General features: G+C 47.0%; 1 protein-coding gene across 1 annotated transcript in view; it reads right to left on the bottom strand.

Annotated features, from left to right (window-relative positions):
- SUN2 (Sad1 and UNC84 domain containing 2) overlaps positions 1 to 17,764 on the bottom strand; it is an 86,425-nt gene extending 68,661 nt beyond the window's left edge. Inside the window, exons 1-2 of the mRNA XM_088455024.1 lie at positions 17,565 to 17,764; positions 14,847 to 14,962 (exon numbers count right to left, since the gene is read on the bottom strand). Coding sequence (XP_088311150.1) covers positions 14,847 to 14,950 — 104 coding nt within the window. The 5' untranslated portion in view covers positions 14,951 to 14,962; positions 17,565 to 17,764. The remainder of the gene's footprint in view (positions 1 to 14,846; positions 14,963 to 17,564) is intronic.
- Between the last annotated feature and the right edge of the window lie 420 nt (positions 17,765 to 18,184).

Here is an 18,184-nt window from a genome sequence, read left to right as displayed (position 1 = left end):
ATTAAGATTGAACAAGGGTTAATATTGAAAGATGCGAGACAACATATCTATACACTTTTTCTGAAGATTTTTTAATCCAGGGCTCGACAAATTTTTGTAAAATCTAGGAGCCATCTTAAAAGTTTAGGATTCAGACCATCGTCCATTACCAAAATATATGAAACCTTGTATAGACCACCACACATGCCCTTTCAGTGCCCCTCAACCTCCCCATATACAATCAAATCACCACACATGCCTCTTTAATGGTCATCAGATTCTGCAACATGCCCATACTGTACGAGCACCTGTAATAGTGCCCCCAGTAGTAAGCCCCCTGTAATAGTGCTCCCAGTAGTAAGCCCCCCGTAATAGTGCCCCCAGTAGTAAGCCCCCTGTAATAGTGCCCCCAGTAGTAAGCTCCCCCTGTAATAGAGCCGCATGAACACACACACACACAAAAAAAAAAACAGAATATTTACCTAAGCTCCAATCCATGCGTCCGCTGCTGTCCGCCGCTCTTCAGAACTATGGGAGAGACGTCACGACGTCTCTCCCATAGTGCCCGTGTCGGGAGCCGGACGCTGGAGCTCAGGAGTGAGCTCCGGCGTCCGCCGCTGCTCGTTACTATGGGAGAGACGTCATGACGTCTCTCCCATAGTGCCCCCAGTAATAAGCCCGTGTAATAATGCCCCCAGTAGTAAGCCCCCTGTAATAGAGCCCCCAGTAGTAAGCCCCCTGTGACATTGCTCCCAGCATTAAAGCCCCCTATAATAGTGCCCCCAGTAATAGAGCCCCATGTGATAGTGCCCACAGTAGTAAGCCCCCTGTAGCAAGCCCCCTGTAATAGTGCCCCCAGTAGTAAGCCCCCTGTATTAGTGCCCCCAGTAGTAAGCCCCCTGTAATAGTGCCCCCAGTAGTAAGCCCCCTGGATAGTGCCCCCAGCAGTAAGCCCCCTGTAGTAAGCCCCCCGTAATAGAGCCGTGCGAACACATACACAGAAAAAAAACTGAATACTTACCTAAGCCCCAATCCTGCGTCCGCTGCCGTCCGCCGCTCTTCAGAACTATGGGAGAGACGTCATGACGTCTCTCCCATAGTGCCCGTGGGGGGAGCCGGACACTGGAGCTCAGGAGTGAGCTCCAGCTGCCGCTGCGGGGAGTCGGGCGCCCGCTGGTAAAATTTCAGCGGGCGCCCGGCAAATGGAGCCTCCCTGCGGCGGCAGTGGGGGGGGCTTGGAATACTCGGTCGCCAGGACTAAAATCTTAGTCGCCATGGTGACTGGGATTTGTTGAGCCATGGTTTAATCATATATTTAGACATTGAGTAAAGGCATCACACACAGCATATTTTAATTCATCTAATATTTCCTTTTTTTACTTTCTAAATTTTACCTTCATTTTCGCTTTTTTATATATACATATTACAATGTTGTTAATAAAAGTTACATTTTAACTATCAGTGCACCACATTTGACACTTCCAATCCTGTAATTTCTTTGAATGCATAGCAGAAGTAAGGTTTTATTCCTCCGTTTTATTAGTATAAAGTCTGCAAATAGACTATCAAACATAGTAGCATGTTAACATGTCAATGTATGCATTATACCATTAGTTACGAGAAGTCACTATAGATAAAACAACAAGCCACAATAGACAAAACTTACACAAATGGCTGCACCTGCACAGGCCCTTGCGTTCCACCTCAATTCAAGATGGCTACCAGGCATGCACCTGTCATCTGCATCACAAAGTAAAATGCAGATCGGGCATTCGCACACCTTTAGTATCTAATGGTGTTATGCATACATAACACACTGACATATTTGATAGCTTATTTGCACAGACTTTATATGAATAAAACGGAGCTTGTGATGTTACTTCTGGTATGGATGTCACGATGGAATGCAATTTGTTTGCCTCTATTTTTGACTACATCACTATCTCCCCGTGTCCCATATTTATACCTATGAAGTTGTAATCTCTGCCTGATATTCTGTGTATTTGTTGTCATACTGCACCTATAGAGCCTTAACAAAGGTTCTTGAAGGACAGAAACGTAGACGATCAGAGATGGTATGGATTGGATCTAATAAATGCTGACATAATTTATTTCAGCTCTGGTGAGGGCTTTCCATCCTCATTTTAGAACTAATACAATATGTATGGGTTATCTTGAATACACCTTGGAGGTGCACCCCAGCGTTTAAGTGCAGAACTTTTAGAAAGATAAACAGATAGGGTAAACATTAGATAGATGGATGGATGGACTAGGCTACACATCATGAGTGATGTGGTCACTCGAAACATGGCTGTGTCTGCACGATATCCCCCTTTTTCTCGTCACTCTGGGGGCATGTCCAACACTTTGGCAACTGGTGGGTTGCTCCTTGTCACTGTTTACCTAGCGTCCGCCTCACCGCAGAGTGCTGTGACTCACTCAGTAGCAAAGCTAATGGTGCCGGTACATAAGATTGTAGGAGGTGTCACATACCGGCTGCTTATTTCTTAATGGTACGCCATACCACCTTACTTGTACCACTAAATGCTGTGACAAATATTACAATCGCACATAGTACATGTGCTGGAGTTCTGGTTGCGCAGAATGGATGCGGGAACTTATAAGCAAGAGCCATTTTTCTTCTGTATGGGATCGCAGGTGCAGGATGTGAGACGCCCCACAAATGGCTGCGGTGACTTAGATGCAATCTCTCAAATGCACATATATATTGGCATTGCTTACAACTCTGAATCAGACCCATAGCTCCACTATAAGGGGAATAAAGGTAAGCACTAGCTGTGCCCTCCATGGAGATTGCCACGTCTGTGGCGCAGGACACACCCCCTACATAGACCACACCCACACCATACTGGTCACACCCCCACATCACTAATCACACCGCCACAGCGCTCGTCACACCCGATGCAGCGGCACACAATAGGCCCTTCATGAACTTCAGCTCCAGGCCCATGTGGACATTAATCTGGCACTGTCCTTGTTGTCTAACTTTGAGGAGTTATTTGGTCACCGGGCCCAGAGCACATCTGCAAGAAGAAAGCGGGCCATGTGGCAGGCAGCAAATGAAGCAGTGAATTCTATTGAACATAAAACGCGACAATCGGCAGTGTGTGAAGAGTTTTCAGACATCCAACGCCGTGTCAAATCCAAGACGGCCCTGAAAAGGCGCTCTACACGAGACACTGGAGGAGGGTCACCTGTGGATGTGGATTATAATGAGTATGAAGAACGAGTCAAGGGCATTAAACCGCAGGAACTGGTGTCAGGAGTTAACGTGCATGCCACAGCGCACCACTTGCTTGTATCTTTTTTTATAGGCATCATAATTACGTTCCTACAGTAACAATAGAGTGGTGTTTAGTAGCTAAAATCACCTGTTTTTTAATAGCCTACTTATTTGGGGATTTTTCTGTTGATTTTAAATTGATTTTCCGACTGCTAGTAAATGAGAGAGTCCTTTAGTGGTCTATGTGAAAGTATCGATGTTTGGTCGGGATTTGGTTTCATAGTCGATTATGCCTTTAGTAAATCCCAGATTAGCAAAACACAAAGAAAATCACATATAAATACATCAAAATCGATCTTTAGTAAATATACCCTCAGTGAGGCTCCTGATCACTTTGTGGTGTGTATGGCTTTGTATAATGAGCTGCATTTACATCTGTGTGTTCACATCGCTTATATTACTGGAGCATCAACAGTGTATCTGTTTACCCAAACTGCAAATGTAACTCTTTGAACATTTGTGAGACAGTAGTGGTGTTTATGCACATTACAGAAAGGGGCTGTATCATGTAATGGGACCATGTAGCTTCCTGTGTCTCTGCTGTTTCCGCACTGCACACCACAGGATGTGACAATATGAGACACCCTGAGCTCTCACATACAGATTCACTCACCGACAATGTGTGCAGCTATCCAGATGCACACTGCACTATCAGCCCGTGTTACATATATAGATTGTGTATAGTCAAATGAACTGCAAAGCTTCTAAATAAACACTAATCCATGCATAAACCGAACAGAAAAGGTGATTTACAAAAATGCAGCGGAAATCGTCTCGTCATGTCACACCTGCTTTTGTTCAAACATAACAGTCTTTATGAAGAGGAACATAGATTTTTGGTCAAGATGGTGGTCTTAGTGGGTGTGGAATAATTTGAGCCTTCTGATGGGATGCATTGGGTGGATGGGTGAGAATTCCTTGCTAAGTCTACATAGATGTGCATGCGCAAAATAATTTTTGTTTTTCCCGTCGCGTTTCACCTTGGCAGGCTTCCTCAGGATCGTAGGGTATTCTACAATCCTGAGGAAGCCTGTCAAGATGAAACATGTTGAGCATGGAGTACATTGATCCCGCCATGCAGCGAAGCGCTTTAAACGGAAGCGACATGAGTCTGCCGGCAGAAGTTCAAGCTGCACTAAACCACAGCTTGGGACGGAATTATTCAGTGCTACTTACAAACATCATTCAAGGTTTTTTGGTTTGCAGCGCTGTGCATTACCTTCCTATATTATATGATGCGACAAACTAGCAGTATTGACCAGGGCACGAGACCACCGATGTGCAGTATAGGCTGGATTTAAAGTATATGAGTTATGATTAGCATTTACTGACTATAGAAGGGTGACACATTTGGATAATCCATTCCTTTAGAGTGAGGACATTTCCCTTAACCTGGATTACTAAGCAAACGAGGTGAGTTATATGTATCACACGTTTGTAACCCTTGTGGGGAATGATACTAATGGGAAATACACTGAATATATCAGTATATCAGTATTTTGAACCATTTGGAAGGAGGAAATTGAAATTCTTTTAAAGGTTGCTATGTTATACAAGAAAAAACAAGAAAACTGGGAGCGCATAATGATATCATTTAGAAATGTGAAATATTTTATTTGTTTGACCATAACATAGTGAATTAGTATGTAAACATTCCATTAAAAAGCAAAAAGCTAACTATTCATATTTGTGAAGACATAAATACTAAGGACATTTAGATGACTGCGCCAGAACACACGTTGCACACTGACACCACAGATAAATATAAAATATAGTCCCACATCAGAACGTCCATTTCAGTTGGCAATTGAAATAATGTTATCAACAGAATTGATGGCAAGTCTGTAGCAATCTGGTACCAATACAGCCGTCTTAGTTGATATGTAGCAAGAAAATAGCAGCAAGTTAGTAACAAAGCAATCCAGCTTGTTAATTGTAGCGATCCAGTGACCAGCCATATTAATAAATGAATTGTTGTAAAATAATGCCGGATAAATTAAACACAATCAGCATTTCATTCAAATAATCTGCTTATAAGTTCAATATAAATGTGATCCCGTGTCAACACAGCCGCCTAAAAACATAAATACTGTGCAAATGTTGGCGGGTAAAGCAAATCATCAGTTCGATAGGCTTGAAATAAAAAGTGAATGGAGCCAAATTGTAATTTGATATTTATCTGTGGCGTCAGTGTGCTATGTGCTACATATGTGTTCTGGCGCAGTGATAAAGGGTTTTAACAAGTTAAAGGAAGGAGACATTCTTCAAAGAAAGAGAAGTATTGGAACAAGAGGACATGTTCTGAATCTGGAGGGAGGTAGGTTCAGGGGAAATTTGAGGAAAAATTACTTCACAGAAAGGGTAGAGCACAAGTGGAATAGCCTCCCATCAGAGGTGGTAGAGGCTACGACAGTATAACAATTTAAACATGCATGGGATAGACATAAGGATATCCTTCAGAAGAAAGGCTCAATAAGGGTTGAGGTAACAATATGTTTAAAAATGGGGCAGACTAGATGGGCCAAGTGGTTTTTATCTGCCGTCAAATTCTATGTTATCTAAATGTCCTTAGTATTTATGTCTTCACAAATATGAATATTTAGCTTTTGCTGTTTAGTGGAATGCTTACATACTAATTCACTATGTTATAATCAAACAAATAAAATATTTCACATTTCTAATTGATATCATTATGCGCTCCCAGTTTTCTTGTTTTTTCTTGCTCAAATAGGTTATCCTTCCTACCCTGGTGAGCTGCGTTTTGCCGTTTTCACACAGACCTATTTTTTAAGCGTCTAGTTTCGTTTGGTGCTATGTTATACGTTGTGAAGTCTGACGTCTGTAATTTCTGTATGCATACAAGTTATTGGGTTTGTAGATAACAAGAGATATGGTAAGAACTTACCTTTGTTATCTCTGTTTCTACGAAGTCCATAGGGTCCACAGGGTTGACCTTGGGGTATAGCTGGATCTGGATCCATGGGCACCACGCAGTTAAAGCTTTAGCTGCTCCCAGGATGCACTTGGGTCCATCCTCCTCTATACCCCGCCCCCGGCCACAGCACCTCAGTTGGTAAGCAGCCAAGGCCGGAGGAGGAGACTAAACAGAGAGAAGGAAGACTGGAACACACAAGAAACCATACTCACAGAAATGGGAGACGGAAAACCGGTGACCAGCCACACAGCCCATTAGAAAGCAGGTGCGTCAGGGCGGGCGCCCTGTGGACCCTATGGACTTCGTAGAAACAGAGATAACAAAGGTAAGTTCTTACCATATCTCTTGTTTTCTACTTCAGGGTCCATAGGGGGTCCACAGGGTTGACCTTGGGGATGTCCCAAAGCAGTACAACTAAGGGCGGGGACGCTCCTGTGCTGAAAGGAATACCCGGCGCCCAAAGGATGCATCCTGAGAGGCAAAGGTGTCAAACGCATAGAACCTCAAAAACGTTTGAATTGAAGACCAAGTGGCCGCCTTACACAGCTGAACAGCAGAAGCGCCACGTCTAGCAGCCCAAGAGGGACCCACAGAACGAGTGGAATGAGCCTTAACAGAGGCTGGCACAGGTAAGCCCTCCTGTGCATAAGCCTCACAAATAACGGAACGAAGCCAACGGGCTAACGTTTGTTTGTTGGCAGGCCAACCCCTCTTGTGAAAACCAAAGAGGATAAACAAGGAATCAGACTTCCTAACCGAAGCCGTCCGGTCTACATAAATTCTAAGCGCCCGGACCACATCTAAGGAAGTCTCACCAGCTGAAAGATCAGGGGACTGAAAAGCTGGCACAACAAGTTCCTGATTAATATGGAACTTCGAGACCACTTTGGGCAAAAACTCAGGACGAGTGCGGAGCACCGCTCTGTCCTGGTGAAAAATCAGGAAAGGAGGGCGACAGGAAAGCGCCCCCAATTCAGACACCCTCCTGGCCGAAGCAATTGCCAGGAGAAAAACCGTCTTAAATGTCAGCCACTTGAGCTCCACCGCCTCAAGAGGCTCAAACGGAGGACCCTGCAGGACCCGTAGCACCACCGCCAAGTCCCAAGGAGCCACAGGAGGCACAAAGGGAGGCTGGATCCTGAGAACACCTTGGAAAAAGGTGTGAACGTCTGGTAGTATTGCAATCCGCCGTTGAAACCACACGGACAAGGCGGACACATGAACCTTCAGAGATGCAAGGCGTAAGCTGAGATCCAATCCTGACTGAAGAAATTCCAAGATCCTAGAAACTCGGAACACCTGAGGATCATAATGTCTGGACTCACACCACTGAAAGTAAGTGTGCCACACTCTGTGATAAATCCGTGCTGAAGCAGGCTTGCGTGCCCTGAGCATGGTACCAATAACCGAACTGGAGAAGCCCCGAGACCTCAAGACGGCTGTCTCAAGAGCCACGCCGTCAAAGACAGCCGACCCAGATCCGGGTAAAGGCAGGGCCCCTGAGACAACAGGTCCCGACGCTGAGGAAGAAGGTACGGAGCGTCGATGGAGAGGCTCCTGAGATCGGAGTACCAAGGACGTCTGGGCCACGCCGGAGCTACCAGCACGAGCATGCCGCCGTCCTGCTTGAATTTCCGCAGAACCCGAGGAAGCAGGGATATCGGAGGAAACAGATACGCCAGGTGAAACGTCCATTTCACCGACAGCGCGTCCACCAGACTTGCACCTGCGTCTCTTGTCCTTGACCCGTAAACGGGCAACTTGTGATTGTGACGGGAGGCCATCAAGTCCAGCTCCGGCAGTCCCCACCTGTCCACGAGTAGCTGAAACACCTCTGGGTGAAGCGACCATTCCCCGGGATGCACGTCGTGACGGCTGAGGAAGTCCGCCTCCCAATTGAGGACTCCGGGGATGAAGACCGCCGAGATCGCTGGAATGTGACCCTCCGCCCAAGTCAGGATACGAGACACCTCCGACATCGCTGCCTGACTGCGAGTTCCGCCTTGGTGATTGATATACGCCACCGTGGTGGCGTTGTCGGACTGCACCTGTACCGCCCTTCCGTGAAGAGCGGGGCCGGACGACTGCAGGGCCCTGTATACTGCCCGCAGTATATGATGTATATGATGGGGAGAAGTGCTTCTTCCGCTGACCAACGACCCTGAAGCGACAAAGAGCCAGTCACTGCCCCCCAACCCCGGAGACTGGCATCCGTCGTGAGCAGGACCCAGTCCGGGATCCAAAATGGGCGCCCCTCGACCAGATGAGCTGTCTGAAGCCACCAAGCCAAAGATAGCCGAACGTCCGGAGACAACACCAGCACCTGAGAGCGGATCCGGTGAGGTAACCCGTTCCATTCTGATAGAATCAGCCCCTGCAGGGGCCGGGAATGGAACTGGGCAAATTCCACCATGTCGAATGTCGACACCATGGACCCCAGAACTCTCATAGCCGAATGGACCGACAGGCGGCAACGGCTCAGGCAACTGCGTATCCGCAGCTGTAGGGAGGCGACCTTCTCCGGAGTCAGGAAGATCCTTTGCTGACGCGAATCCAGCAGGGCTCCCAAATGAACCATCCGCTGTGATGGAATCAGGGAGGACTTTTTCCAATTTATCAACCACCCGTGTGCTTGCAGGCAAGCGATCGTCAGGTGGAGATGTTGAAGCAGTACCTCCGGGGAGCTCGCCAGCAACAGGAGGTCGTCCAGGTACGGCAGCAGCCGTACATTCTGGTTCCGAAGATGTGCGGCCATGACCGCCATAATCTTCGTGAACACCCTCGGTGCCGTGGAGAGACCAAAGGGTAGCGCCCGGAACTGATAGTGGTGTTGAAGGATAGCGAACCTCAGATACCGCTGGTGTGAAGATGCTATCGGAACATGGAGGTAGGCGTCCTGGATGTCCAGGGACACCATGTAATCCCCCGGTTCCATCGCCAGAATGATGGAACGTAACGTTTCCATCCTGAACTTGGGAACCCTGAGGAATTTGTTCAGAGACTTCAAGTTGAGGATAGGGCGATGAGAACCATTGGGTTTCTGCACCAGAAACAGAGACGAATAATACCCCGTCCCTCGTTGTGATAGAGGAACGGGAACAATGACCCCTGCTTTCAGCAAGGACTCTATAGCCTCCTGAACCTGTAACGCCTTGGTCTTGTCCTGAGAAGGACTTGTGCAGAAAAACTGGTGGGGTGGTCTGTGCCGAAAAGACAGGGCGTACCCCTGGGAGACCACTTCTCGAACCCAGGCATCCGTGGTGGTATTGTGCCAGCACTGGGCAAATAGAAGAAGTCGGCCTCCCACTCTGAGGTCCCCCAGAGGGAGGCCCGTCCCATCAGGCCGCAGGTTTATCTTCCTGCTTGGTAGAAGGGCGCCGAGCACTCCAGGCTTGCTTCTTGGGTTTAAAGGCCGTCTTACTCGCAGACTGTCTCGGGAAGGACTGACCTTTCGCCTTACCCTGAACCCGAAAGGAACGAAAAGCCGAACTCCGAACCTTAGCAGGCAGTGCCGCCGAAGGGAGGAAGGCCGACTTGGATTTAGCCAGGGTGTCCACTATTTTGTCCAAGTCCGGACCAAATAGTAATTCCCCATTGAAAGGTAAGGCCTCCAGACCTTTCTTTGAATCAGAGTCCGCTCTCCAGGACCGCAACCATAAGGATCGGCGGGCAGACACCGCTGCAGCCGATACCCGCGAGGTCAGCAGACTAGCATCTAAAGAAGCTTCTCCAATGTAAGAAGCAGCGTCCCTCATTTGTCCCAACAACGCCCGCTGGACATCCGGAGCGTCGTCCGGGAAGGTATCTTCCAATGCATTGGCCCACCCCTCAATGGCCTTGGCCACCCAGGAGATGGCCATGGACGGTCGGGCCACCGCCCCGGAGAGGGAGTAAATAGACTTTAAGCAAGTCTCAACTTTCCTGTCCGTGGGATCCTTCAGCGAGGATATCGACGGTAATGGTAAGGTGGCGCCCCGAGTTAAACGGGTGACATGGGAATCCACCGCCGGTGGAGTTTCCCATTTTTTACAATGTGCCTCAGGGAAGGGGTAATTAGAAGCCAACCGCTTCTGAGGAAGGAATCTCTTACTGGGCGCATGCCAAGCTACCGCCATATGATCCGTCAACTGATCCGACAGGGGAAACACCGCAGAAGCCACCTTAGTTTTTTTGAAACTAGGAAACTTCGACTTAGGAACCGGTGCCTCATCCTCTATAAGAAGAATAGCTCGCACCGCCCTAACTAGTGCTCGCACATTAATGGACGACTTGGTATCCATTTCCTGGACCGAGGCGTCCGAGTTAGTGTCATCAGGGACCTCCCCATCATCTGAGGAACCCTCTGAGTCCGATACCTGAGCAGCCCGTGTCATGAGTGGGTGTTTTGAAATCCTAGAAGGCATGTCAGTCTGCAACATTGACTGAAAAGCCGAGGAAGCGGCCGCCAAATTTTGCACGGAGTTGGAGAGCACATCCACCCAGGGTGGAGGAGTCACCATAGGGGCCTGAAAAGGTACCACAGGCTGCTGCGGCACAGGGGAAGCCTGTATATACATAGGCAACCCCGCATAGGGACCCACCGACTGAGACCCAGGAGGACTCCGCAATAACTGCGGGACACCCGGGGAATGGGGGATGGTCGGCTGGGACAACGACCTAGTAGGGAGAGCAGTCGGGACCGACAGACGGTCCGCAATAGACACTAGCACTTGAGAAAACATCGCCCACGGTGGTTCCTGCGCCAGAGAAGGTCTGGATGGGCCAGGAGCCACCTGGCATCGACTACACAGGCCATCCTGTGACAAATCCTCCCTATCTACTCCTGCAGAACAGCGTCCGCAGGAGGCCAACACCGGAGCCACTGAGCGCTCAACCTCCTCGTCTGACATGACAGAATATATTATATATCTGGCACCAGGGTAGAAGTAAAACGCACTCACCGGTGTGCTGAACAACAGCCCACAATATGGCACTGAGTAGCACACAACTGTATGTGACGGACCTCACAAATACGTAATCTATATAAGTGAGGTCAGTAGAAACGCCCCTCCCCCACACACCTGTAGGGCTTGTAGGAGAAGTAAAGGGATAGGTATAAGCTGACAGTAAGTAGAAAATAAGCACAGACAGGCAGCACTAGCAAAAGTCACATACCATGCAGGAAGATATACTCACTGCACCTTTCCACTACAATCAACCTGCCCAGATTCAGTGTCTGGGAGGGCTATAGTGCTGTGTACGCTGTCCTTAATCAGGGGAGAGGTACACAGGGGGACCGGTCCGCGTGCTCCCTGAAGATCTGCGCTGCCACTGTGAGAAAATGGCTGCTGGAGACCTCAGAGGAGGAGTGGCCGAGTAGCTGCAGCTCAGCGACGCCAGACTCCGTGCTGAAAGGCGCGCTGAGCTGAGGGGAGGAGCCGCTGACAGGGAAGGCTTCCTCCCCTGGCTAGCATATTAACCCCAGGGCTTGCCGGCATCCCGCTTGCCATATATCCCTGGTGGTCTAGTGGTCCCACGGGTTATTCCTCCTCAGAGGGGGAGCCCGCCGCCACCGCTAGCGGCCCCCGGTCTGTCCCCTAGGACCGGGGGCAAAGGACTGCATCTGCAGGCAAAACCCGCGAGCCGCCGCTAATCGGCGACTCGCGGCTTACCTTGTCCCCGGCGACTCCGGCAGCAGTCCAGGGAGGGACCCAGAGTCCGGCTAGTACGGACTCTGGCCTCCCGCCGCGATCCCCAGTGCAGTACTGGAGTCGCGGCGCCAGCGGGGAAAGAGAGCGGCAGCGTGGGCGTCTGCATAGACAGCCCGTCGCTGCCACACTAGAGCCTCTGTTTTAAAATAAAAATCTAACAGGCTCTTTTTTTTTTTTTTTAAATAAAAATAGAAAGCTTTTGGGGGCTGCTCCTGCAGCCCCCCTGCGCAGGTGACCCGACTCCGGCCGGGCACCAACTCAAACTGAGGTGCTGTGGCCGGGGGCGGGGTATAGAGGAGGACGGACCCAAGTGCATCCTGGGAGCAGCTAAAGCTTTAACTGCGTGGTGCCCATGGATCCAGATCCAGCTATACCCCAAGGTCAACCCTGTGGACCCCCTATGGACCCTGAAGTAGAAATAGATATTTACTATATACAGTAGATTTTTTCCTTTTTCTTTTTATATTTTTAAGAATTAATATTATTGGTTTGGAGATCTGATATAGTTGTCAGAACTTTGTGAATCAGCGCAGCCCCCATCCAAATCTGTCTTGTTTAATTGAACTCCATACCTGGAAACGTCGCATGTCCACTCTGTGCCCTGGCTTTAGAAGAGGAGATCCGTTCTGTAAAACTGCAGAACACATCTCCTCCGACTCCCCGGAAGTGAGTCTGTAACCGCCAACATCGCTTAAAAGAATCGCGCTCCAGAATGCCGTGTGAACGGCACTCCGGGGCATGTTCCCCTCCAAGCACTATTTGTCAAATCACTGAGATCAGCTGCAGCAAGGGGGACTGATCATCATCCCCCTCTGTCACATGCTCCACTGTGCTCTCTATGTGGGAGAGGGTATATGCCCATAGGGTTGGGGGGGGGAGGGGATCTACTATAAGTGGGTACAGGGAGGGATAAAAAAAAGTATCATGAGGCCGGAGGGATAAAATTATTAAATAAATTGGTTACAGGGAAGGCAAAGGAGGAGGGGGCACAAAATAACAGGGGATTTTTACAGGGGGGGGGGGGGAAGAGTTCATATATCAGGGATTTTTTTCTACTTTTAAGAGAGTGGGGGGTAATGTTACCAGGCTCTATGATCACAGCAGGATCTATTGCTAATGGGGGGGTATGAATTTATTTTATAATGGGGGCCTATGGAAACGGAGATAATGGGGGGTGCAAAACAACCCCTAGATATACTGTATAATATATATTTTTTAAATACAATATTTTATTAAAAATACTTTTTAAACTTTAATAAATAATAAAGAAAATGACAATTTCTGAGCGGTTATGTGGAAAATAAATTGACAGTTAAGTGGTTAAAGAACACATAAAACACTATTTGATATTAAAATGTATCTTGGGGTATATTTTACTGAATAGCATAATATACATGAATTAACAAAAGAAAGACATTGGGGGTGATTCAGAGGTGGACTAAGGAAAGTCATCGGGCGCAAGTGGCTGATGGTTTCTCTCTGAGCATGAGTCCGAGCCGCATGAGTTACTTGCAGATATGTACAGTGTGGATTGGTGATATCACAATAGGTACAGGTGCAGTGATGTCACAACAAAGGTTTCAGCTTTTAGGCCTGTATGATATCCTATCAGGACACTGGGCCCGATTCAGAACCGGTCGCAAGGCTGCGTTCGCACGCAGCCGTCCGCAGTCAAAGTATGCAAATCCCGCGATTGCAAGAAATACATTAGCACGCCCACTATGTTTTGCCGTGCGATCGCAGTTTGAAATTAGACGCCCACCAGCCTGACACAAGACGCCCACTTTCCCTTAGTAACATACGCCATCTCCAGGAAGTATATTAAACAATTGGTAACATCGGACCCATACGCACCACTTGTGGTTGACCATACCCTACCGCAAGCACTGCGAGTGCTGCTGTGTTTACTTTAGCCATGTGACGTGTAAGTTTGACGATGCATCTTAATTATGTACGCCCTGAAATGGCGTTTAAACGCACGGACACGCCTGCATTCGCACCACCACACCCCCGTTACCATCGTCCACCCTCTGTCACCACCCACAAACGGCACATCCTGTCACTCATGCTTGCGGAGCGACTATGTACTGGCTGCGATCGCAGTGACTGGTTCGCGCACGCGCACAAACATGCGCCAGCTGCGTGCAAACGCAGCCTTGCGACCGGGTCTGAACCAGGCCCACTGTTCTGAAGATGTAGAAAAAATACAGATGTCTGTGATGGGGGTGCAAAGATAACCCTTTTGATAGAGCTGTATTGGAAAGTCAGGTTAACACAGAAAGTATGATCTCCATTGTTCATTTTGACATAAGACTAAACCAAGCAGTTTTGTAGGAGAAATATGAAAACGTTATTATTATTAAAAGTTTAGGGTGATGCTAAAACGATAATAAATTTGACTCTAAAAGTACACTTTATCTCTTTCCACCACAGACATTTCCAGTTGGACCCCATACTTCTGCAAGAGTAGGCATAGACTGATTTGGGCTCATCCAAAAGGGGACTGGGTTATGCACCATAAATACACTAAGGACCATGCACCACAACTCTGACCTGACTTAAAGTCAGTCTCTTCTGACACGCAGAGAGCTCTCATGCTGCAAAAGAGATCTCAATGGCTAATTTATGCACGTCCATGAAACACGCCTGCGTTCGCCTACCTCCCCCAAACCCTAACTACCGGTCACTCACTTTGCGAGTGACCCCTCTGTGCAAGCCTAGTTATAAACCAACCGCCGCGCATGTGTAGTGCGTCCACAAGCATGTACAATGGCAAACACTTCATCTGAATAAATATCGGCAGAGCGTACATCTCTGAATCAGGCCCTAAGTACACAAGTAGATGCTTTTACACAAATAGAAAAGCTCTTAGGAATAACATGTTTGGCGCGTTCGGAAAAGACCTTTATGGCCATACAAATTTGAAGCACAAACTGACCTGACTGGGCTGTCTCTGTACAACAGATGACTTTCCACACTGCTGGTGCTGATCCTGTCATCCTCCTGGTCAATAGTGCTGAGGCGTTTGCTGCGGCGTGCCATGTTTGTGTGTCTCTGTGGGAGCAATACATTTCAAAGTAGTTAGCATAACATACCCATGGAAGAAGCTTATAATCTAGCCTTTGAAACATGTAGTTTTTACTGTTACAGCAACTTTTAGGAATATACTCAATGAGTGAAAGTACTGTGCAGTTTGCAGACAGATCTACATCCCTGTAACGATAGGAACACACTAGAAGATTTGCCAAAAGGTGGAAACAACTAGCCCAATTTTGACTATCGATAACTATCCTTAAATCGGCTGATGTACAGAGTACACCAGTGGTTCCCAAACTTTCTTGAATAACGGTGCCCTAGAGAATCAGCATTTTTCACGGCACCTCTAGGCTAAAAATTTCTTACTGAGAAATTCAGCAAATATCATTAAATTAAGTAAACTGTAATTACCTGTTATTCTTATGTCCAGTTATGTGGTGGTGGACAGGAATGCACTTCTGTTTGTCTGCATATTTTATAATTGGCAGACACCAACAATAGTTATGCCTATCACAGTGACCATAAATAATTTCATTTGGTACAGGACCACCACCCATGGCACCCCTGCCAGTGCCCTGCAGCACCCCAGGGTGCCACGGCACCCAGTTTGGGAACCACTGGCGTATACACTACCCAATAAACATTTACTTCTAAACGATCTCATAGATTCTAAATCATCTCATCTCTGTAGCAGACATCGGCCGAGGTGCGTAAACACTGCATTTTCTGTACGATATCAAAACTACATGAATGTCATATGCAGCATACACTATATCGGGAGCCGAACCCACGGGTTTTGGACCGACCTGGTGCAGTGAAGACACTAAATAATTATCGGGCCAACTACCCAATATCTGTCAGGGACCCCGAAAATTGGATTGAGGCACATTCAAAGCTCCAAATTTAACGCCTGGAGTTATTCAATTAACGTGCGGCAAACGAGCGTTAACCAATAGATTCCAGATGAAGTGCTTAGAATCCATTGGTTATCCTCCACGTGTTAAGTGTCAGAGGGTGCATATAATGCAGATTTTTTTTCCTCGCAACCCCTGAGGCTATGTGGAAAAAAAAAAATCTGTGTTAAGTGCGCCCCCTGGGGCTAAAGACGCGGGTAGTGACCCCTAATGGAATAGCTCAAGGCTGAACTGTAGCCAATTGAATCTGCCCATAGTGTGTACCTACTTTTATTGGACATGGTGGGGTATCCAATTAGCCCCGATATTATTTGGGGATGAAAAACGGGTGTTTTTTTTTTAATGATACTCCCCGTTTTCGGGACACATCAGGTTCCGAAGAAAGCCCATGATAAGTGCCTTCGGGGCTAATTGGTTAACCCTGAGACGATCCATTAGTAGCGCTACTTTAGCGCTGCTAATTGGATACCGGCCATGATGTTTTGACATTCAATGCAAAGATGCCAAACTGTGCAGCTGATCCCAGATCACACAATTAATCTACAAATGGGGCGACCGATTTATCAGCTTATGAATAGCAGAAATTAATATGCATTATTATGAAACTCTGGTTGATATCCCAAATGCAGCATGTGTTTAGTGTATTAGCGGGATGTAGTTATGAGACCGGCGGCCATCCACTCATGTTTCAGGAGCACAGACAGCTACCCTTTCTAAATGCGCCTAGGAAAGCCCCTGCTACATTCAATCCAATGTTACTGTTATGGCCTAGTAAAGAATATTCTGATAACCAAAAGAATGAATCTCAATTTCATGGTTCTTTGTTTAGAGTCTGCTTGTACCTGTCATTTGGGTGTGTCTTTACACCAAAGATGTGTGAAGAATTCCAAAGAACTGTAATAAATCACTCAAAAATGTTTATACAACAAAGGACTTTCTTTGTTGTAGAAATACTTAAGGCAAAACAATGCTCATTTGTATTAATGCGAGATGTTATTGTCTGGCAAAGGCAGCAGAGGACCTGAATGAACAATTACAAGTTCCTTTTTTTTACAGCTCAAAGCTCTGACACTCGTCAGTATTTTCTGAGACATTATCTTACAATATACAAAAAATATTTCTAATATAGTCATTTTGAACAAGTTTAGGATAGTAAACCAATGCGTGACAGTGATCCAAAAGTTTTTCCAAGTAATCCACAACTTCGGCCAATCACAGTGTGGTACCAAATGTCTAAATGTCTGTGTTACACACTTTCTTATCAATAACAAATGTGGGCAGGCAGCAGCATATGCCACATGGCGATTGACAGTTGTTCTGCCTGCTAACCACTACATAAACAAACCCCCTACTTGTCAGGGAATGCAACAACTCACACAAGAAAAAATTAACATGTGCTAAGAAATTATACAAACTTAAAATTCATGATGATCGCCATTACAATGCAGTGGATAGTTGCATAAAGACAATTTGCAAACATACTAGATATTAATCAAGATAGTACTAAACAAAGGAAAAAGTGGACAAGGTGATATGAAAGCGAGAGATGTGTTATCACAATAGAGAAAATAAAAAGGAGGTAAGAAGGATTATGTTTGGCTGTGAAGCAAAGGTAAATAGAACAAAGCAGGAGGAGGTCAGGGAGAAATGAGACAACAGTCAGTTCAGGGTACAGAAGATTTGGAAGAAAAAGGGCACAAACTGACGTGAGCTGGCTCCTTTTCTGCGGCTCCCCGTGCGTGTGCAGGTGACAGTGACACAAAAACACACACACACTGTGTGCTGTCATCTGAGGATGCAGCTGTCTGCGTTACTCTCACACACTCTCCGGATTGGTCGCTATGGCTGTCACTCGTGGCAAAGGAAACCTCCGTGTTGGAGGGTTTGAATGGAAAGGGTGGGGGCAGACTTCAGAGTGGGTCTCTGCAGGAAAAGGCTGTACTTGGCTCTTTGCCTTCTTAACTGCTTCTGTACCAGAAGACGTCATATGTCTGTTGTGGCAAACAGATTACAAATCCCTATATCCCTTACATAAGCGCCCTGCAGTCATAAGAACAATTTCCATATGTCAGCTGCCTCATTGCCTTACATATTCTCTTTAAGTTTTCTATTCCTCCTTCCCTTAGACTGAGTCTGCCGCCATCCCCTTCACTCTCTTTGTGTTTTTCTCTTTGTGGTTTATCTCCCGCCCTCTCTGTCTCAAATTCTGGTCTGTCACATTCTGTTTTGAGCTGTCTTACCTCAAGTCCGCTTTCTTTATTTTCCTATACATGCTGTGGATTTTTATTATTTTAATACTGGCCTGTGAACTGTTTTCTCAGATACA

The sequence above is a fragment of the Taudactylus pleione genome, unplaced genomic scaffold, assembly GCF_031769625.1.
Source record: "Taudactylus pleione unplaced genomic scaffold, aTauple2 ptg000642l, whole genome shotgun sequence".
NCBI lineage: Eukaryota > Metazoa > Chordata > Amphibia > Anura > Myobatrachidae > Taudactylus > Taudactylus pleione.
Note: the sequence above shows the minus strand (reverse complement) of the source record. Positions and strands in the feature narration are given on the sequence as shown.